The 23496-nt window shown below is 39.2% G+C and overlaps 2 protein-coding genes across 3 annotated transcripts; both read left to right on the forward strand.

Annotated features, from left to right (window-relative positions):
- The first annotated feature begins 352 nt into the window (after positions 1-352).
- LOC134870762 (pre-mRNA splicing regulator USH1G-like) lies at positions 353-11009 on the forward strand. Of its 2 annotated transcripts, none has more exons than XM_063893149.1 (4): positions 353-649; positions 5330-5777; positions 6489-7312; positions 10882-11009. In XM_063893149.1, the coding sequence occupies exons 1-3, from the start codon at positions 486-488 to the stop codon at positions 7308-7310; spliced, it is 1434 nt and encodes a 477-aa protein (XP_063749219.1). In that variant the 5' UTR covers positions 353-485; the 3' UTR covers positions 7311-7312; positions 10882-11009. The 2 variants fall into 2 exon arrangements, with proteins under 2 accessions (XP_063749219.1, XP_063749218.1); XM_063893148.1 differs by lacking the exon at positions 10882-11009 and adding an exon at positions 8600-9143.
- On the forward strand, positions 10914-23241 carry fads6 (fatty acid desaturase 6). Its single transcript, XM_063893150.1, has 6 exons — positions 10914-11219; positions 13764-13930; positions 16113-16293; positions 16480-16667; positions 18526-18705; positions 22082-23241. Exons 1-6 carry the CDS (start codon positions 10976-10978, stop codon positions 22229-22231), a joined length of 1110 nt encoding a protein of 369 aa, XP_063749220.1. The 5' UTR covers positions 10914-10975; the 3' UTR covers positions 22232-23241.
- Positions 23242-23496: the final 255 nt, after the last annotated feature.

Below are 23496 nucleotides of genomic sequence, written 5' to 3' on the forward strand. Positions count from 1 at the left end.
TTTCCGTTTTAAATAAAAAGAAATCACTTATGCATGATTCCTAAATAACTACACTATTGTTAGTTAATAAAGAAAATGCAGATATAAATGTTGCTATAACCACATTTTATATTCCTATTTTCAGTTCAGTTGTTACTCCCACTAAGATCCAAAGAATATACAAAGAATGAGGAAGGGACAAAGAAGATCAAACTAAATGAACGTTTTAATAAAATAAAAAATAAAAACGTATGCTATTCAGTTTTGAAAAGGGGCGTGTCTTTCTTTATAGCTCCGCCCCTGCATGACAACTAGCACGCCTCGTGTTCGTCTCATAGCAACCAGGCTGTCAGCCAGCTCCGTGCCTCTCCGGGCCGTTGGACCGCTGCTCACACGCCGACACCGGACTTTAAAAGTTGCCTTACTAACAAGGCAAACCCTCCAGAACCTCCATGGAACCGAGCCCAGAGTGAGCCAGGCGGGCTGCCGAAGCAGAGGGCGCCGCCATGAACGACCGGTACCACCGGGCGGCCCGGGACGGCTACCTGGACGTGCTGAAGGAGGCCACACGGAAGGAGCTGAACGCACCGGATGAGGATGGGATGACACCGACCCTATGGGCCGCGTACCACGGAAACCTGGAGGCCCTGCGGCTCATCGTGGGGAGAGGGTGAGTCCGAGCATTCCGTCACTAGCGAGTTATTCATCCAGTAACAGTAAAACAGTAAAGTGTCAGTGAGGGAAACATTATAACATGTCTGTTTATATGACCACCAGTTACTGTTGACCTTTTATTCTATCATCTCCAGGCTATTTTCTGTGTGTAAAAGTGTAAATAAGTGGATTTCTTAAAATGTACTTCACGTACTAGAATTAAAAAACTTTAAATATTGAAATATATTTGATATTTCTAAATTGACATTGACATTTTAAAAATTGGTCAAAAACATTTAACTAAGTGACTTATTCTTATCACAATACATTATGACTGTGGGCACATAGTACTACTGTTCTTTCTATTTATTTCACAATATTTATTTATATCTTGCAGATAGAGGATATGCACACGTATGTAATTGCTGTTAGACATTTAAATAATTTGTCCTTGTCAATTCTGACTCATAATAAAAGTGTGAATCATTGGATCTAACAATGTCAATGTTGTGTCCTTACAATACTAAATATACTCTTTGGACATGAATGGGACAAACTATAATCAAGTATTGTTGAATTTTCTGGGAAGAGAAAATATTTTTTTAGAAGAAGGGACTTATGTCCCCACTTGTTTTTTGTTTTTATAAAATGTGTTAACACCAATCTCTCTGGCCCTCAAGTTTCACACGAATAAATACAAGTATGTATTCTATAGTGTGGACCTCAGCACTGTGTGCCTGCTTTTATTAGCACTAATATAAACATCTTATAACCCGCCCCCATCGCTAATGTAATCAGGGCTGCTGGAGATGCAGTTATACATTTTAACTGCCTGATTACAAAGAAAAGGTCACTTATAGCTAATGCTCATACATAAAACACACTCTAGAAAGAGTGATGCTCGATACCTTTGTATTAATGTCACGTGTGGCTAATCCGTGAAATGGGCCCAGTGTACTGTAAGTGCAGGTATTACACTATAAACCTGATATATCAGTTATGTTATAGAAACCATTGTAAGCTCACATGCAGTATGATCAGTGTTCTGACAGCCTCATGCATTGCTGCATATTTGTTAGAGAACACTGAGATAATGATAAAAGGCTTTTGTTCAAGGTTTAGGAGAGGAAGCAGTGTGAGATTCCACAGCAGGGGACAGTGCAGTATGTCATGCTGCTGGTGGCAGGTTTATAAGGCGAGCAGTAAACTGGAGGGCAGTTGGGTTTGATGCTTAGGAGGGACAGCAGACAGGGGGAAAGGTCACATGGACAGAGAGTTTCTACTACAGCAGTTCATGGAGGATGTGGTGTAGAGTATATGAAGCAAAGACAGAGGAGTAAAGCTGAGCTGCAGAACAAAATTCACAGCAGAAGGTCAATGAGGAAAACAGAAGCGATTTTAAAGAGGAACATGTGTAATCTCACATTTTATTTTATTTCTTTTAAATCATTAGTACTGAAATATTTTCCTGCGAAAGGTAGCCAACATGTTGGTCATAACATACATTGTCTAACTAATATACAAGGGGAAAAAATAACAAAGTAAAATATATATAAAGAAAAAGAAAAAAATGTAAGTAAACATAACAAACTTCAGGCATCAAACCTAGAGACCCAAACCCCAATTTATTTGACTGAATTTGTACCACTAAGGCACAATATCAGCTAAAACAGATCCCTTAGTATTACTAAATATTAAGCCATATTAACAATGTATTAATAAAGCACCTTAAAACTTGTATTTCTGTGTAACAGTAAATGTTTATGACTAAATAAGCAAGAAAGAAAATATCTAATGGTGATTGTTTAAAAGTTAATGCATAAAAGCATCACCTTTAAACTAGTGAGACAATAGAGACAAAAGGGCAGGAAATAGTTTGCTCATGTGGGAGCCATCCCTCGTGAGTAGCTGGTTGAGAAATAATGTTCAGGGCCTTTTAGAACCTACTATTGCAGATCATATTTTGCTAACATGGTACAAGTTAAGTCAAGCTGTATCAAATGACCATAAAAAACTATGAGTGTGAAAATGCATACTTACCTACTATTCATTGTAGGTCATAGTAAGAAAGAAATTGAGTATGTGGTGCGTTACAACCAGAGGTGGGAAAAGTACTCAGATCTTGTGCTTGAGTAAGAGTAGAAGTTGCAGAGTGTAGGAATACTCTGTCTCAGTAAAAGTCCTGCAATCAAAATGTTCCTCCAGTAAAAGTAAAAAGTACTCTGCATCTAAATGAACTTAAAGTAGAGACAGTAAAAGTAGTCATTGTTTGATTGGTCCATTTCAGGATAATATCTCTGATATGTTTTATAATTATTGATCATTAAAGTGTTCTCAGAGCTGGTAAAGGTGCAGCTAGTTGTAATGGCTTTGTATACTGCAGGGTAGCTGCTGAATTTACTCCAGGTGAACAGGTACAGGTACAGTCTGATTTAAGGGCTGATTATATTTACCATCATTAATCCAAATCTGTAAAGTTACTAAATATATTAGGTAAATGTAGTGGAGTAAAAGTACACCATTTACCTCTGAATTGTAGTGGAGTAGAAACTACAAAGTATAACATGGAAATACTCAAGGAAAGTACAAATACCTCAAGATTGTGATTAAGTACAGTACTTGAGTAAATGTACTTAGTTACTCAGCATCAATGGTTACAACTCAATAGTATGTGAACATTACCAGGGTTTTGCTGAGTACGCTGCATTAACTTATTGGACATAATCTACTGCCCCATACAGTCTCGTGATCAATGCAGACATGCAACACAGTCTTGTAATACAGAGAATATTTTTCTCTAGTTAACTTCAGTGTGAAGTGCCTGCTGGATATGACATGTTTAGTTAAGTACAGTACATTAGTATGCCATTTCAAACACATTTTAAGATTAAGCAGTCCTGCTAGCAGCTCTATTAGGCCGTTCCACAGGTACATCAACAACAACATGCTCACAGTGGACATGCTAACATGCGTATGTTTTGCATGTTTACATGGTCACCTGAGCGTGTTATCATGACAACATTTGTTTACTAGCGTCGGAAACGCTGGGTCTGGGTGGGAACTTCCAGGCAAACATTCACAGAGAACAAGGATACATTTCGGTTGGTACCAAAAACAGTATTAAAGTTTCAGAGTAAACAGGTGGTTGTTTGAGGTTTGTGTATCATCCCGGAGTCAGAGGTCCTGGCAGAGCTGCAGAGGGTTCCAGTTACCGTGTGAGATAGTTTGGTGTGATTTCTTGCTTGTACTATTGGAATTGGATCTGCTTAATGGCCCTTTCAGCTGACAGGGAAATATAAAAGAGTAACATTTGATGCTATGAACATAAAAATAAACCACATCTTATTTGATCTAATATCCGATGGGGACATTTGTATAAGTTGCCAGGTCTGCAGTTTCCAAGGAACTGAAATCAGCCATCATGCTGATAAAGGTAGGGACTCTGCAGTGTGTGGTAACTGTGCCTTTAGGTGTCTGCAGAAAATAGGCTCTTGGTGTGTGGGATAAATAATGCAACGTCACCTCTGTCATGTTTAACCTGCAGCTTTTCAATTATTGATCAGGCCCCCGCCACGGCCCGGTCATGTGGGCGGAGAGAAAACAGGAAGAGGAGGGACTCAAAACAAAGAGATTGTACCGCACCCTGCGGAAAAGTCAACATGCTACATGTGTGTCACTGAACCAAAATGTAATTTCAAAGTCCAGTGTGTGTTGTTGTTCCTCCTGTTTTTCTTGCACAGCATTGTGGGTAGTGCTTTACTGATACCATGGTTATATTAGCTTTTTATTGTTTCCTTGTCATTTGAAAAGGGTAAAAAAAACACTGCAAACATACCGGTGATGCACAGTAAATGTCAAGGCTATAAATTACGTTTTTTTTCATTTAGTAATCTATAGTTTTTTCAACAAATGTTATATAATTACTGGAAAAGACAAAATATATATAAATGTTACTTTCAGATTGCTTATTTGTCTGACCAACATACCAAAACCTAAAGATTTTCAGTTAACAATGAAACAAAAACAATGTACGGTGATCAGCCAGTGAGGTTGAGTTTCTCAGTGTCTGCAGCATGCCAGAACTCTGCTAAAAACATCTGTTTGGTGTATGAGATCAAATAAGTAAGATCTACTGAAAATGTCCATAATGGAATAATGCAAATGACTTGCACTTTGCTATACATCAACCTAATTCTTGTATTGTCTAATATTACAAAAACCCCAAACCAAAAGTCAGCCTGGTCTTAAATTGTTCCCAATTTGCTGCATTGACTATTTAAGGGAAAAGTTATTTTCTCCCCCAAAAAAGTGCTTCTGGAGGATGTTGGGATAGAGATCTTTTACCCTGGAGACCTATTTTAAATTTATGTAGGTGAATTTTAAAAAAATACAACAAACATACCTTTACTAAATACTTTTGTCTCAATGTTATTGTTTTATTGTTTCAATTCACAAGAATATAACATGGTCCCTACTCGAGAGTCACATTTAGTTGTATTGGAACTTAATTTAATACAAAATAAGGTTGCAAAAGTACCCACTTACCTTGACTATATAGTGAGTAACACAATTAAAATGGCTAAAACCTGCAAGAGAATCACACAGTTCCTTAAGATAAGTAATAGAAATCTTACTGTTTACGTAAATCCAGTAATGTTGAGATCCTACTTGGCGTCTTCTCTCCTCTGTCTTTCAGAGGCGATCCGGACAAGTGTGACATCTGGGGCAACACACCGCTCCACCTGGCAGCTGCCAATGGCCACCACAACTGCCTGTCCTTCCTGGTGGCTTTCGGTGCCAACGTGTGGTGTCTGGACAACGACTACCACACACCGCTGGACATGGCCGCCACCAAGGGACACATGGACTGTGTTCGCTACCTGGACTCCATCACTGCCAAGCAGATAACCCTCAACCCAAAGCTGGTCACCAAACTGAAAGATCGGGCATTTCGCGCAGCAGAGCACCGGATCAAAGACTGCGCAAAGCTCCAGAGAAAGCACCGTGAACACATGGAGAGGAAGTTCATGAAGGAGTCAGCAGCTTTAGACAACTTTGATGCTATCAGCTTTTCTAGCTACACCAGCGGCAGTACACTGAGCCGCAAGTTCAACACCGTCACCTCCAACATGCCATACTCGCAGGTAGTTGTGTTAAAATGGAATATATTAACATGAAGTCAGTCCCTTTGTGGTGGATTGAACCTTATTTCGGAAAAAGCATGTATGGTATATCGCATTTCAAGTGTGCCATTCACATCACAAATGGCGTTTGTCAATTAATTATTATTCTGCCAGTCTAGAAAGATGCAGTACCGTTAAGTTCTGTGATTGAACAGCATCCCACTTGCATAATAAAGATAACTAGCTAGTACATTTAGCTATAAACAGTTGCAAATGTTACGTTATCTTACCTAACGTTTTTTATTCAGCCGGGAAGGCATAGAATGAGAAATACCCCACAGGAAACACAAGGTCTCATAGCTTCTGCAAGTTGACGACCCATTTTATTTGGACATGATACAGTATGTTCATGGCACAATTCAAATTAGATAAAACGTTGCTGAAGATTGACCTAGCTGTAGGAGTTTAATGTTAAAAACGTATTGCTTTATCTTAGTTAAAACAACAAGATGCAATATTATATTTATCTTGGAATTTCAATCATAAAAGTCAAGGATCATGTTTCAAGTCTTTAGAGAGACAAGGACCCTAGGCTATATTGTTTGGTGAGTGCTAGTGGTACCAAGGGGGAAAGACTTGTTTGAGTTGCAACTCCAGTAATTGTTTGTGGATATATCCATTCCTGATATAATTTGTGTTTCTTAATTCTTCATTTGTATACTTGCCTCTCAGGCCACGCTGCAATCCACAGCCAAGGGCAAGGCTAAGATACAGAAGAAGCTCGAGAAGAAGAAGCAGGGTGATGGAACCTTCAAGATCTACGAGGACGGGAGGAAAAGTGTGCGCTCGCTGTCCGGTCTGCAGCTTGGCAATGATGTCATGTTCCTTAAACAGGGCACATACGCCAACCCCAAGGAGCGATCACGCCTCAACATCCGGGACATGTTCGCCCACGACCATGACGACGACGGCGACACTGTCTCCCGTGCCATGAGCGACCCAGGCCTCCACGAGACCGCATATTCGGAGATCAGCGCCGACTCAGGACGTGATTCCCTATTTACCCGACCTGGGCTTGGCACCATGGTGTTCAGGAGGAACTATTTGACTGGAGGAATGTTTGGTATCGGTACAAGAGACGAAGGGAGTGTAGCAGGGAGCGAACCTTTGGGCCGGGCACCTAATGTTCGACTACGAGGACCTCTGCCTCAACGCTCGCCAAGCTTGGATGAGGACAGTATTGGCAGTGCCTTGAGCCTGCAAGAAAGGAACCTTCAGGAGTTGCCATGGGAAGAGACCGACGTTGGGTTGGATGAGGACTTGGAGCTAGAGAGCAGTCCTCTGGATACTTTCCTGGCCTCTCAAAGCCTCAGTGAGTTCATGCCGATCTTCAGGAGAGAGAAGATTGACCTGGAGGCTCTGCTGCTTTGTTCTGATCATGATCTCACCAGCATTCACATCCCTTTGGGCCCAAGGAAGAAACTTCTGGAAGCCTGCAAGAGACGCCTGGACACCATAGACGAACCAGAGGCCATTGAAGACACTTTGCTCTGAAGGTCAGTGTTATAATGCACGTGATGTTTGAAAAAGAAAGCACACCAGCCTTTGTTTTGCATGCATAGTGTGTAGATAACATTTAGTAGGGGTGGCAGACATCAGAATTATAAAACCTTAATCCATGTTAATGGCCTTAATGTTGGCCCTAAATCTACAGGGCATCACTAGTTTATAATACATGCATTGAAAAGTTACGTCGAAGATATTTTTACCAAGTTATCTCTAATGACCGAGTTTGTAACATATTAAAATTCCCATAGAGATTGTTTATCAGAAATCATCCGAGTAAACGCCCATTTGTTTCTTTTTTTATTTATAATGGAGAAAATGCTCCTTACACAACTTAGATACTATCAGCGTTGCCACCTGATAATACTGAGATACAGATCCAGGCACAGGCGTGGTTAAAGTGACACTGAAGCTTTTGTGCAGTTGGCCACATAACTCAGAAGCGAACACGGAAGCCTGAAAAGTAAGGCCTTTTGCCAACAGATTTTATTGAAGTGAACGTTCGCCATTTTGAATCCTTCATCCAGTTTTCACTAACTTCAATGTATTATCACTGCAAAAGTTGAAAACGTCCTTAAAAGTTTTGGGATGGAAACACTTGGACAAAGGACTGAGTATGCTAGGTTTAAAAAAAAAATGTATTATCCAACCAAAGACCTAGCCTTGTGTTGCCAACTCTTTTTCCAATGAAAGTAGCTAGCAGCACTAGCTCTAAAGTCGATAGCGATACATTCTCAAAGTTGGCAACACTGAAACAGTTCAGGTATTCCTCAAAAGTCATTCCCACCAAAATCGTCATCATTAAAGTAGAAAACGCACATGGCTATTGTATATACTCACAGCTGTCAAGCTAGCAGCTAGTACACTCCAGTGACACGCAAGTCCAGAGACCAAACCAGAGTCCAGAGACAGGTCGCTGAAGTTAGGTAGATAGGCAGTTCAGTCATTGCAGGACTGTAATAAGTCCGTCAACTTAGTACAAAAAAACCAAAATAGTTTCTCAAAAAACACATTACTCACGCTTACTTCAAAACATAGGGTTTAGTGAGCAGAGCAAACTCCTAGCTTGGCTCCACCCAACTCCATCATGTGCAGAGAGAGATCTGATAGGCCAGAATAACTCAGAACACGTGTGTGGGTCTGCAGCAGAGGGTTTTTACACGCTAAATGGCACCATCTAGTGGCATTTATTTTATGTAATGATAGGCCTGCCAGTCATTAGCATGACACGTGTGTTTGTTTAATATTAGAATACATGTTTTTTCTTTAATTTACAGGATGAACACACAGTAAAGATATTATGCATTCACGAGGCTGGCTCCATGTACATTTATCATGTCCTAATCCTGTCAGAGTGGAGTCAACAACCTAGACCGAAACTTGGGAAAAAAAGACATTTCATAGGAAAGCTTTGCCACATACAATATGATTACATGTGAATGATTAATGTATTACTGAATGCACATAACTCTGGAAAATGTTGTTTATTATGTTTTCACTGTACAGTTTTCTTACTTCAAACTACTCCATGGCACATACACAATGGCAACTTAGTACTTATGGACTATTTCAAAGACTGCCATAGTCTGCAGACTCTTTTGCAACAGTAAAGAAAATGTTATGTGAGTGTGCGTTAGATAACACTGTTATCTCAGGTTGCTCTGGGCGTATTTCGTTCCTCTGAAGGTCTGTGTCTGTGCACTTGAGATTATGACTGTGCATGAATGTCAATGTTATGTTTGTAAAACACTGTTTTTGTATCTAAAAGATGTACCCACAACCATAATTATCTTTTATTAAAATAAAGTGGAAATGACTTGTTTTGTGTGTGAATATATGTTGATATTACCAATCTGTGAACTTCACCTTTGCCCCATTGATTTATCATTCTTTGTTAAAATGAGTGACACTGATGAACAAATAGTGCTTTTAATAAATAAAAACAACACGCTTATGGGAGGATGTGGGTGCAGCTGGCATACCACCTGGTGCTCTTGTGGGCCTTTTCTGCAGGGTCTGTCCTTTAGAGTAAAAATACACAGACTGTGTTTGAAGGCAAGAGATCAAAAGCAAAAACATTGGTTTTTGATGCATTTGTCAAATTTGTTTTGGCTGTTGTTCTTCCTTAACATATATCTGTATTCCAAAGGTTTCACAAAAGGGTTTGTATCTATTGTCTGATTATATAACATTATATTACGCCTGAAACGCCTCCATTGAACTCCTTTATTTACTTCTGTAAACATAATGACATCACTATTTATCACTCATCTATTGGTTAGCGCTCCAACACATTCTACATGATAGGCTCCGGGGCGGGACATCTCTAAGTGGTTGACCAATCACAACAGAGCCAGCCAGCTAACCAATCAGAGCAGACTGGGCTCTGGTTTCAGACAGAGGGTGAAAAGAGGTGCTGCGGCACAGGCAGTATGAGAGAAGAAAGAGCTTTTTGCACATTAAAGCATGGAGACAAGTCACAGTAGAGGCACAGTACACATTTGTGCCGTCTAATTAGCATTATCAGACCCCTTTCACCTCTGCCGTTCTGTGTAAAACCAAAAAACAATTGTCCTAATGAACCTGGGAAAGTTTCTTTGTGGTTGAACTTCCATCTGTAAAAGTGTTTGTCTAATATGTCAAAACAATTTTAACTGTTGTTTGTTTTACATGTCCAATAACACATCTCTGCTCCGGTAATACAAAAATACAACAGTTTTAATGGGAAAGATTCTTGGTGGTATCTATCTGTTGAAATGTTTTTTTCACCTATTCACCTGGGGTGTCTCCAAAGCAACAAGCAAACAACAAGCTAAGGCTGGGGGAGTAAGCTGTAAGCTGAGCTAGCAGACAGCCCCATGGTCCCTCCTCTGCAGCATCTGCTGTCCTTCAGAGTAAAAAATACACACAGTGTATACTTTAAAGAGCACATTGCAGTCCGCCTGGCCTTAAGCCCAGAACACTGGCCTGTGTCCAGAAACAAAAAGGCAGCACTGACACCAGATACATATGCTCTGGTCATAAACACACCCCAACTATCAGAGCACATTCTTGCACATCAGCATCTTTTCCTTTTCATTCTGAACCTTCTCCTTGTGAAGAAACTACTGAACAGCCACCGTTAATCCACTCCTTTCTCTCTCTCCATTCCCAGGACATTTGCCAAGGTTACAGAGATGGGAGGGAGGGGAGCTGACACAAAGAAGCACAAGGGGGGCGAGCCACATGCAGAATGTATGAGACAGCTCAGAGGAGGGAGAGGTCCCCACAGAGCAGAGCAGCTGCAGTTGTGTTAGGCAGCCTGTGACAGGATTTTCCAAGGATTTCCATCACATTACATCTTTGGGTCGTGGGACAACACATTCAACTGCTTCTAGATTGCGTCAGGAGTCAGCTGACTGGGGGAACAGAGGGGGAAAAGTAAGAGATGAGGTGGTAGAGGAGGAGGGTACAGAGGTTCTTGAAGCAGCAGGAAGGGGGCTGGGCCTCTCTGACAATGCTTGTGTAGCCAATAAGGACTTTCGCAATGCATACTTTGACTTGTGGACTTTATTCTCAGGGTGCAGCGTGAAGGCTGATCACTGGCTGCTTGTAAGAGGACACTGACCGCATGGTGAGCTTGTTGTGAGCCGGTCACCAGCACGGGAGCCGACATGCAGAATGTACCGAAGGAGTGGAGAGAAGGTGATGAGAGGATGGGGGAGATGTCAGTGAAGAGGAAAGGGGATTCGGAGGGGAAGAAGAATGAAGGGCAAGGAGGTGGAGAAGGGGAGAAGGAGTCGCTGATGATGGAGCTGACCAAGCTGGTGCAGAAGATGGTGAAAGAGAGCAGCTGGTGGGAGAGGAGAGGGATCGATTGCAGCATCCTGGCGGCAGCATTCTTCTGTCTGCCCCCGGGTAAGACTACATGCATGCCTTTCCCTAGGTGAATAGGGTGAGAAATCAAACAAATATCATTGTGAAATATCTCAGGTTGATAACTTTCATTAGGACAACTATATTTTTTATGAAAGGTTTTCTGAAAACGTATGTTTAAATATGCAAGTAAGGTATTATTTTATTAGATACGTGTTAATGTTAACTCTCTTCTCAAACATAAATCTAAACATTTGACAAATGTTCAGATGTAGATTTTATTTATAACTCTTAAAACTGACCTGTGTCTGATAAAAGTTTTTTTTCCATCGTTGTCTCATCTTAAATGTTGGGATGATAATAAGTCATCAAAGACACAAGTAATACAGAACGTGTTGTACTTTTGTTATTTTTATTACATCTTCTATAAATCTTTTTATTATCATGGCAGGGACTATATGACACAAGATAGAAACATCAACTTGGAATGCAGATATCTTATTGTTGTTAATTACAAGATATTTATATCAAAGGCTTTACCCAATGACTATCTCACTATTTATAAATCTGCCAGACCTTTTTTGTTAATAGTCTAAATAAAACTTTTGGAAAAAAAAAATAATAATTATACTATAGCAATATCCTAGAGTCTGAAATAGGATAGCCACTCACCTTTAACACAACTTGAATTCCTTTTTTTGGCTTCTTAAACAAGTCATTTTCCATCAATCATGTTTTATATCGCTATTTTGAAAGTGTAAATGAAACTTTCTCTCGTCTCAGTCCAACTGGGTTGTTTTCCATCATTGCTTTACATATTCACAGCATCCTATGGATCCCCTGTATCTGGGTCACTGGTGGTCAGTTACTGACCTCCTTAGGACTGGTGCCTATTGTGACTCATGTCACTTGATCACTGGAAGTGACCACTCCAAGCAGCACCACAGGACACCTGGTTCAAGCTTCAGCTGTAATGTAGACTGGTAGACTGGCTGCCAGTTAACACACTACTTTCAACTGGGACTAGGTAATCCCATCCCAACCCGGAAAATACAATGTTGTTATACATTTATCCCACTATGGATCTCCAAGACTGACATATATCATAAAGCTCTACACAAAAGACCGCCCTTGAACCTTCACTAATACACATCCGGCACCATTATGTATTTTTATCTTGTTTTCTTTTTTTGTTTTTTCGTTTTGCCCTAACATGTTAATCCTAATATGTCCTTCTATGTATCATATCTCGCGTCACTCAATAAAAGACACATCAATGTCCTCATTAAAACGTCTAGAAATGACTAGACATCCAATAAATTTCAAACTGGACTAATCTGTCGTTTTAGTAAAAAAGGAAACGGCTTCATTTGATCTATCATTAACATTGTATCCCCTTTGACCTACATCAGCGGAAGAGTTCTCATTTTTATTATTATTATTTAATTTTACAGTTTTAGGCCATAATATCATAATTCATTTTTAAAATCTTTGTTGTTTTTAACTATATATTTTGACTGAAGGAAGGACTTTAGTCTGGATCTTAAGTTATCAGAAAAACAAGCTATGCTAACGTTAGCGGCTAGCTAGCAGTCTCGCTGATTTTTAAAGTTTATAGTTTTCAATGGTTTTAAATACCAAGTCTGTTTGCTTTGAAGAGGATCTCTGTGGATATTTTTGTTTTTTTTGGAAAATCATTGTGATCAAACACTTTTCTTTTTGTTTTTATTCAGAGACTATAGTGGCAGAAATGTTTACTACGGCATTCGTCTTCAGCTTTTATAATTAGTGAGTTGCATACAGAGGGGTCTTAATCTCAGTCTGAGCCTAAGGAGGCATCTGTCATTGTGTATCACAGAGCTTGTGACTTATCACCTCAAAATAGTCTGCTTTGAAATAGGAGGTGCAATAGGAGTATTAGCACCATTTTATGGGTAAGGAGATTCAGACAGAGGATCCTCCACGGCTGCGGAGTAGGCCCTACAATCCTCAGACTACATCGACACTGCTTTTAATTCACTATTTAAAAGGGATTAGAGTGAAATAATTGTATCATCACACTGAATTTGCTGACAGGAGATTTAGCTGACTATTAATATTTTAATGTTTGAGAATATTGGATTGAATGATCTGACTAGAATACAGGACAAAGGAAAAATAGAATCTACAATAAATTCAGGCGATGCAAATCAAACAAATACATGTAAATAAAAACCGTGTCGCCATGCAAAGGTGTGAAAGATGCACATTCACCTGCAGGAGGAGGTTACTTTCTTTCACCTGATCTTCCTGCATGTCATGGTTGAAAGTCACACCGATGCTGCTGCTGCTCACGGATAACAGATACACTGATCATGGCTGGCAGTGTGGGTCCTTTAGTCTGTTGTGACTACACTTGCACTAATACTGCAGGTTCGACTTTAATCTTCACATATAGGCCTAGACACTATCCAAACTTTTTTTTTTTAATCTTCTTTCTCTCGTTTTTTCTCCTCATGCCAGGCCCTTACTCTTCCTTAAGTGTCCCATACCTCTAATAAATGAACAAACGTAGATTATGGTCCGTCCCTGTGCTCTGTGTTACAGCCTTCCTGCTGCTGGGCTCCTCTCAGATTCTGTACTTTTCAGCTGGCATGCTACTGATGGGCATGGCTCATGCTGTCATCACCTTCAAAGGGACACATCTGGCCAGCCACGGGTCCCTGAGCGAGTCGCAGGCCTGGGCGAAGTTCTGGGCCATCTTCTTTATCGAGGTGAGATGTTCAGAAATAAACTACAGATTATGATTAGACACTTGAAGTTTATTCCTCACTGTAGCTAATTAGTTTTCTTGCAAAGAGTTCAACAAGAAGATATGTAATTTAAGAAAACATTAAGATACTGCTAAACTGCGCCAAGTGAGTTACCTTGTGTTAACGTTGGAACATTTTTCTAGACTTTCTTTTGCTTACAGCTAACAGCCACATTTATTTAAACTAGGGTGTCTGCCAACATTAGATAACCTTTTGAACTAGTGTGTTGGAGAGAGAATGGTCTCGAACAAAGTGCATTTTCTCTCAATTTGTTCGTGCTAAAAATGTCATGTAAGTGTCTGAATATTGGGATGTGTGAAAATGGGCCCAATATTTAATTTTGTCACAATTGGTCGAAAGAATCGTCAAAAATCTGTGTTGACGATAATTTCTCCCATTGGAGTGACAGACTCGGGATCTGTTGCTAGTCTCTAAGGGAACGGGAAAGTGGAGGAACATAAATTACACAGATACAAGAAATTGTGATATCTCCTTTCTGAACCATCTCTACTACAGCAAGCAGCAACATGGCTTAGCTTAGCCTAAACGCCTGGAAACAGGGGAAATAGATAACCTGTCTCTCTCCAAAGGTACTGTAACAAATTACCTTTAAAGGTCAGTAATTGAGCAGTATATCTTGTAAATTTAATCTGTCAATACACAAAAGACAAGGTGTAATGGGGGGTTATGTCCCAGACATCCTTGACTCTGGAAACAACAATCTGACTCGAGGAAGTCACTGCCAGGTCCAAGAAATGTTAGCATCATAAAACTTAATCTTGTTTGTTCTATTATTACTTTTTCTAAAAATAAGAACACCAAGATACAGTGTTTATTATTTAGAGATGCTGTTAGGAGGGTTTTATTCCCCTTGGACAGAGCCAGGTCAGATGTTTCCCCCTAAATCTATTCTTTATGTTAAGATATCTAACTGTAGCTTCCAAGTTAGCTCATAGACATGAGAGTAGTATCAATCTTCTTATCTAACTCTCGGACAGGAAAGTAAATAAACATATTTTATTTAAATCAGGCTAATCTACCTAACTCCCAGCTATTACAGTGATGTGCTCAGAGACCATTGCTGTATGTCTCTCACACAGCAGGTGTGAAAGTGTGTAAATGAGGCCTCATGCTCAGCGAGCCTCCCATATATTTAAATATTGGTATGGAAATAGAGAACATTTCAAATCATAAAAGAATGATAAAACTTCCCCAGTTGATTATATGCAGGACAAAACATTATTGTATTACAGGTTATCCTATATTGTATTTAAATATCCAAATGAGACATTTTTAAAGAAATATTTGCTCATTTGAATACACACATGCAGGTTCATCCAGGTTTCATTATATTAACGTATTAGAGACAAGGACTATATCAAACGGAACTCTTAACATGTCTTTTTATTCCCTCAATACATCAAAACATACCGTCAGCAACCATTCAAAACTACATCTTCTGCATGTTATTTATAGGGATACATCAGAAATATACCAAACTATAAAATAAATATGAACAAACCCCTCTGTTGTAAAGCTGGAAGGTGTAATGTGATATCCTGTGATTGAATGCTCCTACAGAGGATACCGAGGGATTGTTCACGGGTTTAGGGAGTCATGGATTACATGTATCAGATTTGATTTCTTTTTTGTAAGCTGTACTGTTCTGTAGGCTAATAATCATGTAAAAACATTCAGAATAAAGACTTTAAAGTGTTGTGTTTGTGCTAATGAAATTAAGATTTCTGGCTCAGAATGAAAGCAAATATTTGAAAAACAAATGTAAATACAATATCCTCAAAACAACATTTTGCAAGACACTAAAGGTGATTAGAGTTTAAACAAATGTTAATTAAGCCTTATCCATATTCCCATGAAAAACAACAACAAATTAGGCATTAAAAAACATTCAGTCCCAGTGCTACAATAATCAATTCAGTAAACTCTTGAACCTGTGAATCCTGTTCTTGGCTGCTAATGAAAGGAAAAACAGCAAAACAACCTTTTAAAACTAGAGTAAAGTCCATTAATACAATTTAAAGCCTGTATATTTCCGTGCTTGTTTTATAAGTTGCATCAGTGATGGTTTTGTTTGATGGATGTTCATAATCATGCCCATCTGTGCTTATGTTGGTCCACTCAGATCTGCGGCTCATTCTCAGCGCAAGCCGGAGTTCAGGGACACATTAAGATGCATCATGCTCATACTAATGTCATTGGACTGGGGGACTCCAGTGTATGGAAGGTCCCCTTCCTGCCTCGCACTGTCTACCTGTTCATAGCACCCCTGGCCGTGCCTATCATCACTCCACTTGTTGCACTCGGTAAGAGGCGCCAGGGCACCAAAGAAGTACAGATGGTTTATGAGTTTGCTCAAGAACATTAACTGTGACTTTCAGCATAAAGTTGAGATTTCTTACTCTCTGATCCTGTTCAAGTTCCCCTGCTACCTTGCCTCTCTCACTTAGCTGTGAAATTGTTCTCATACTTGTGATTCTCTGGATTTGCAGCTCACCTTAGAGGAAACTCTGTGGCTATCATGGTTCGGACCGTCCTGATGGTAACACTGGGCCTGTATTCACAGTACTGGCTCCTGATACACGTCTCCGGATTCCTATCGCCTCTAAGCGCTTTGCTTTGTATGCTTGCGTGCAGAGCAATGTTCTCTGTGACCTATATCCATGTCAACATTTTCCAGGTGAGAAATACCTGCAGCATGCAGCTGTACTATACCTGTTCAGTGCATTCTCAAACAGGGATGGGTCTGCAGCCTTGCTAGCAGTTGTGTAAGGTATGTGTGTGTAAGTGTAGGTATTTTTGGATACAGATTTCAGCTTTATGTGTACATCAGCATGCTAGCAATAATAAAAGTACACTTGGAACCCATTAGTCCATTTGATGATGAAAAGCCTCCATGTGCAACGGGTTATATTTCGGGGGTTTCTTTGTAGCTAGGGGGTATATGGGCAAAGACTTCATTTGTAATGTGCCTGTCATTTGTTAAGACTCTGTTAACAACTTGTGTTGAGGGAATGGAGTAAAGTTTCAGAAAGTTTCACACTTATTAAGCTAGCAAGCTAATTTAAAGCTCATAAAAAGCTAAATCATCGACAGACTTTGGCTAATGGGTTCTGAGATTGTAATTTAGGCAGCGCATAACACTTTCTTGCTCTCGACATGGATCCTTTACATGCATTCAACCAAAGCCCACTGAAATTGGATTGCTCAGTTGCCTACAAATTCATATGCAGATTTCTGTTTATAGAGATTATAATCATGCTAATATGCTGATGTTTAGAAGGTAAAATGTGCTGAATTATCACCATTTTTAGCATAATATAAGCAGAGTGTTGTTCCATTCTGACCTGGCATTAATGGAAGATGGAAAGTTAAAAGTGGAGTCAGCGGTGCACGGAAATTTGTTGATATTTGCACTGAACACCCAAACGTATTACCTTGTATGGCAGATAGGTCCCCACTATATCCTGAGATCACACAAAAATCTATCATGTCAGGCTCTAAGTAGCGTAATGTGTTTGAGTCAGGGTTTCAATAAGCGTCCTGAGAGGAGCTACTGGCAGCTACATGCGTCGATTAGGTGCGTGTAAAGCCACATAGAGATGTATGTTTGTTTAAAATAATAATGGCTGCTCCAGAAGAGGTTGGCATCAATTATTTTAAAACTAGAGTCAATTTTTAAATAGGAGCAAAGAATGGCACTAAAGGTTTTTTCACAATGACAGATATGTTTGCGCTTTTTCCAGAATCGTAAACATTGAGTGGTACTTTAATTTGATTGGTTGGTTGAAGTAAGCGATAGACAATGATAGCCATTTATTCAAGTATTTTTCCAGAAAATGCCCCAAGCGTTAACCTGCTGGCTGAATAAAAGTCTGTAGAAATGTAATGACGATCAATAGAATAGTTTTAGAAGTATAATTATACAGATTTGAAAGCTCCAGAACAGCTATCACAAAGACTGCCACTCCGCTAGCTCTAAATTCCACTCTCACACATTTGGTGAAGAATGCTGGTTGGGTCATTTCATGCCAAATAATCATGAGAGCACCCCTTTCAGCGCAGCATTGTGTTCCCATAGATCAGAACAGCCAGTGAACTACAGGATTAAAAAGGAACAATTCATGCATGATTTTCCCACATGGAGTCTGAGTGCTGCAAATCATTGTGCATTGTTCTGATCAAAGTGTGAGAAGGTGGATTAGAAAAAGCATGTTCTCAATGTGAAGTCAGGAGTCTAACAGGGGCAAATGTTTGTTCTCTTTGGGGGGTCACAATGACAACCTGCCCTCCCCTGAATCCTGGTGCTGTTGTTGGCCATTGTCCTATCTTTTTTCCCTGAACACAAGGTTACCCAGTCCTTTTAACCGAGGATAACCTTGTCTCTCATTTGTAAAACTATTTTTTTTAATGTTGGAGAAAACACATTTTACACATTTATATTATAAACCTGGACGCTATGGTCAACATATTACCTAACCTGTGTAATTGCCTGTATACAATGACTAAACTTGTCTAAAACATTGTATTCTTGGCAGCACATTGGCCTCCACATGTTCTCTGCGACCAGCCGACCAAAGAGGATCTACCAGATGACCCACGGGGTCTTGAACCTGCCACGTAACCCCCTGCTGGACTGGATGTTCGGACACTCTCTTATCAACTGCCACGTGGAGCACCATCTCTTTCCCTTCCTGTCTGATAACATGTGCCTAAAGGTGAGGTTTAATCCCTAAGTCATTATATATTATCAGTTTGCACATGCTGCATGCACTTTCACTGCAGATCTAGAGGATTGTTTTGCAACACAAAGGGAGATTTACTCGCAAATTATAATGTATTGGCATTAAACAATGTCATTTCTGCAGTTGCCTGATTACCAAGTATCTATGTGTAAGATGTCCTTCCCAGTTTTATTGACAACTATTGTGTAATAGTTGTGCAAAAACATATTTAAAAAGTGCACAAGGTATGTGAAGCAAATACTTAATACCGAAATACTTCTTTTATTTTATAAGTGCAGCAATCAGTACTTACTAAATCTCTAAATAACTCTGTTTAACAAAACTTAACATCCAGTTTTTTTATTGTTAGAATTAATGTTATGTGTCAACAATTACTTCATAAATGCCTAGATAATAAGGTACGGTATTATAATTAGGGATATCTTTATTAAAAAAAGCTGGCAGGAAATTGAATTTTCCATTTCTTTGGATAATTACACTAATATATTACAATAGATATGACAGACACCTTTAAAGCAAATATTATGGATCAACACTGATATTGATTTTGAATCTCCCTGGGCTCACACAGCTTTATTTTTCCATGGGCCATCATTTGTAGAGGAGGCTGTAAACGCACACCCACGGATATTACACATGCATGTCAGTTCACTCCTCACGACGAGTTCTCTTGAGAACACTTGAGCAGGGAAGTAAGCGTGTGCGAACAAAACCACCCCGATTTTAGCTAAACACCAAACTATTCTGTTAGTGCTTGAAATGTTTAAAACAGTATTTAAAGAAAACTTGCACCCCGTTAGTGTTCATAAATCCATATCCAAAATAAAGTGGGTTATTTTGAACGTGTACCTTTTTTATTGCAATTATTCTCTCCGTCTCCATTAAGCATTTTGCCTGCCAGTTCTTTGTTGTGATCTGTCAAGTGTTCAAACCTGATTAATTTAAATTAAGAACACTCATTTAATTAAAGCTCTTGTCTTACTTAAGAGCAAAAATGACACAGAAAAGCTGGATGAACTTTAAAATCCAATACATTTATTCCAATAATAGAAAACAAAATAGTCTTTATACTAGCTAAAGTTTTGGTCCTTTTCTCACAACTTAAGTCCTCTTAATCTGGGTATTTAGGCTCCATAAGCAAACTGCTTGTGTGTTTTAACCAAATTGGCAATAAATCGGATTCTTATTCCAAAAAGATTACTTTAGTCATCCCAGAGGAACAATTACTTGATAGAAAAAAAGGGTCCTGAGGATTGCTAACTTTAGCAATGTTTAGCTATACCCTATTTGCAACCACAAAAATAAAACACTTATTTTTGTTTTTCTTTATTTTAGTCAGAATACAACGGCCACTTCTGCTTCAATTACATCTCTTTTGACAGCCAACTGAATAGGAGAGCAATACTCTCTGAAGTATTACATTTGTTTTCAAAAACTAAATAAAACCACTTGTATGTAAATGTTGAGATTAACTCAATTCCAGTTACAAAGTCATTTCAGATTTAGCTTGATGTCGTCCTTTTTGCATTGTGTCTCAGTGATTTTCACCTATCTTTTGGATTTGCACCTTATTGAAATGGAACCCTAGACTTTAATGTTTGCCCTATTCTCACTCTGTCTGCTACCCAGCAATACAGTTGTTTCTCATTCTATCTGTAGCAATGCATGCTCATATACTAGATACTGTTTCCTGGTTGGTAAGAAATGACATGTGACTTGTATATACAGTGGGGCAAAAAAGTATTCAGTCAGCCACCAATTGTGCAAGTTCTCCCATTTAAAAAGATGAGAGAGGCCTGTAATTTTTATCATAGGTATACCTCAACTATGAGAGACAGAATGCGAGAAAAGAAATCCAGAAAATCACATTGTAGGATTTTTAAAGAATTTATTTCAAATTATTGTGGAAAATAAGTATTTGGTCAATAACAAAAGTTCCTCTCAATACTTTGTTATATACCCTTTGTTGGCAGTGACAGAGGTCAAACGTTTTCTGTAAGTCTTCACAAGGTTTTCACACACTGTTGCTGGTATTTTGGCCCATTCCTCCATGCAGATCTCCTCTAAAGCAGTGATGTTTTGGGGCTGTCGCTGGGCAACACGGACTTTCAACTCCCTCCAAAGATTTTCTATGGGGTTGAGATCTGGAGACTGGCTAGGCCACTCCAGGACCTTGAAATGCTTCTTACGAAGCCACTCCTTCGTTGCCCTGGCGGTGTGTTTGGGATCATTGTCATGCTGAAAGACCCAGCCACGCTTCATCTTCAGTGCCCTTGCTGATGGAAGGAGGTTTTCACTCAAAATCTCACGATACATGGCCCCATTCATTCTTTCCTTTACACGGATCAGTCGTCCTGGTCCCTTTGCAGAAAAACAGCCCCAAAGCATGATGTTTCCACCCCCATGCTTCACAGTAGGTATGGTGTTCTTTGGATGCAACTCTGCATTCTTTCTCCTCCAAACACGACGAGTTGAGTTTTTACCAAAAACTTCTATTTTGGTTTCATCTGACCATATGACATTCTCCCAATCCTCTTCTGGATCATCCAAATGCCCTCTAGCAAATTTCAGACAGGCCTGGACATGTACTGGCTTAAGCAGGGGGACACGTCTGGAACTGCAGGATTTAAGTCCCTGGCGGCGTAGTGTGTTACTGATGGTAGCCTCTGTTACTTTGGTCCCAGCTCTCTGCAGGTCATTCACTAGGTCCCCCGTGTGGTTCTGGGATTTTTGCTCACTGTTCTTGTGATCATTTTGACCCCACGAGGTGAGATCTTGCGTGGAGCCCCAGATCAAGGGAGATTAGCTGGGGTCTTGTATGTCTTCCATTTTCTAATAATTGCTCCCACAGTTGATTTCTTCACACCAAGCTGCTTACCTATTGCAGATTCAGTTTTCCCAGCCTGGTGCAGGTCTACAATTTTGTCTCTGGTCTCCTTTGACAGCTCTTTGGTCTTGGCCATAGTGGAGTTTGGAGTATGACTGTTTGAGGTTGTGGACAGGTGTCTTTTATACTGATAACGAGTTCAAAAAGGTGCCATTAATACAGGTAACGAGTGGAGGACAGAGGAGCCTCTTAAAGAAGAAGTTACAGGTCTGTGAGAGCCAGAAATCTTGCTTGTTTGTAGGTGACCAAATACTTATTTTACCGAGGAATTTACCAATTAATTCATTAAAAATCCTACAATGTGATTTCCTGGATTTTTTTTTCTCATTCTGTCTCTCATAGTTGAGGTATACCTATGATGAAAATTACAGGCCTCTCTCATCTTTTTAAATGGGAGAACTTGCACAATTGGTGGCTGACTAAATACTTTTTTGCCCCACTGTACGTTCCTCCTCTTTCCAGGTGAAGCCTGTCGTTTCCAAGTATCTGACAGAAAAGAAGCTCCCGTACCAGGAGGACAGCTACTTCTCCCGCCTCCGTCTTTTCTTCAACAAATACCAGGAACTGATGGTGTTTGCTCCGCCGATCACAGAGCTGGTGGGGGTGCAGTGAAGGAGAAAAACTGCCCAGACTAAAGACTGCTGCTGCTGCTGCTCCAAAGCACAAGTGTTAAAGTGTTATAACATACAGTTTAGGTTTGAAGTCTCTAACATGCAGAATATAGGTTTTAATCAATAACACACTAGTAGTTTGATATTAGGAGCTACGTGATTGATGTAAAAGAAAATAATTAGGTGAGCTGAATGAATGTTCTGCACTTTTATCGGTAATTTAATAAATAGCACAAAGATAAGCACTCAACCAAAAGTTGATCTAATTATGTTTAAGTAAATGTAGATATGGTTTCCTATCACCTCCTATAAGTCTGAATTTAATCAAAATGTCAGCATCATTAGGAGTTTTAGATCATATTTTACGATTTAAGGGAGATTATTTAATTGTAGCACTAATAGGTAACCATTAATAAAGCACAATTGTAGCACAATAGAAACAGCAATAGAAATACAATAAATATGTTTTTACGGTTTCATTTGCTGTGTCCTGAGCTCCGTGACTGCACTATAGTTACAGCACATAGAGGTGCTTCAGTGTGTTTTTCGATAATACATTTTAACGGTAATTTTAATGAAAAACACAATGTGTGATTGACTTTTTTTCAAATAAAAATACAATTATGGACACAAGAGTAGAGTGAAAATCCTTTGCATACTCACTCAATTAAAAGAAAAAGTTTGATCATTTCTTATCTGTGAAATGAAAATAATAAACCAGTGTTCATATGTTAGCCACTAGGGGACAGCAGAACGAACTATACATTATGTCATCATTAAGTTTGAACATTGTCAAAAAAGTTGTCAATTTCACATGTACTGATTGATTAGGAGATGTTCAATTTAAGTGTATTATTCAGTTTTTGAACTCGTTTTTTTTCTGGCATTTATATAAGTAATATCTAGTGTATAAAGACAGGATAATGTATAAAAACAAGATGCACTAGAAAAAAAAGGAATAATCCATGTCTAAAAAGTAACAGAATAAATCCATGCTAGTTTTCACACATCTTTTTGTTTTACACGTTTCTATATTTTTCTTCCATTATTTATTTTACGTTTCTCCTCTATAAGCAGACTTTCCTTTCTGCTCCATTTTTATTCCATTTATGTCACTATTGGAAGCTTGTCAACTTGTTTTTAGTACGGTAAATGGTAGCCTTTTAAAAAACGTAATACAACAAATATAGATGTAATTTCTTTAAACAAAAAAGCTGCTCTGATTGGCTGAGCACACGTGATTAATCACATGTTCCCACAATTCCA

The sequence above is a fragment of the Eleginops maclovinus genome, chromosome 10, assembly GCF_036324505.1.
Source record: "Eleginops maclovinus isolate JMC-PN-2008 ecotype Puerto Natales chromosome 10, JC_Emac_rtc_rv5, whole genome shotgun sequence".
NCBI lineage: Eukaryota > Metazoa > Chordata > Actinopteri > Perciformes > Eleginopidae > Eleginops > Eleginops maclovinus.

What these genes read in the sequence shown, in the direction of transcription:
- LOC134870762 (XM_063893149.1), top strand. Translation starts at nt 486, where the DNA reads ATGAACGACCGGTACCACCGGGCGGCCCGGGACGGCTACCTGGACGTG. An exon ending in CGGCTCATCGTGGGGAGAGG is followed by an intron (nt 650 to 5,329) that starts GTGAGTCCGAGC and finishes TCTGTCTTTCAG; the next exon opens with AGGCGATCCGGACAAGTGTG. An exon ending in CCAACATGCCATACTCGCAG is followed by an intron (nt 5,778 to 6,488) that starts GTAGTTGTGTTA and finishes CTTGCCTCTCAG; the next exon opens with GCCACGCTGCAATCCACAGC.
- fads6 (XM_063893150.1), top strand. Translation starts at nt 10,976, where the DNA reads ATGCAGAATGTACCGAAGGAGTGGAGAGAAGGTGATGAGAGGATGGGG. An exon ending in CACTCCACTTGTTGCACTCG is followed by an intron (nt 16,294 to 16,479) that starts GTAAGAGGCGCC and finishes CTGGATTTGCAG; the next exon opens with CTCACCTTAGAGGAAACTCT. An exon ending in TCCATGTCAACATTTTCCAG is followed by an intron (nt 16,668 to 18,525) that starts GTGAGAAATACC and finishes TATTCTTGGCAG; the next exon opens with CACATTGGCCTCCACATGTT.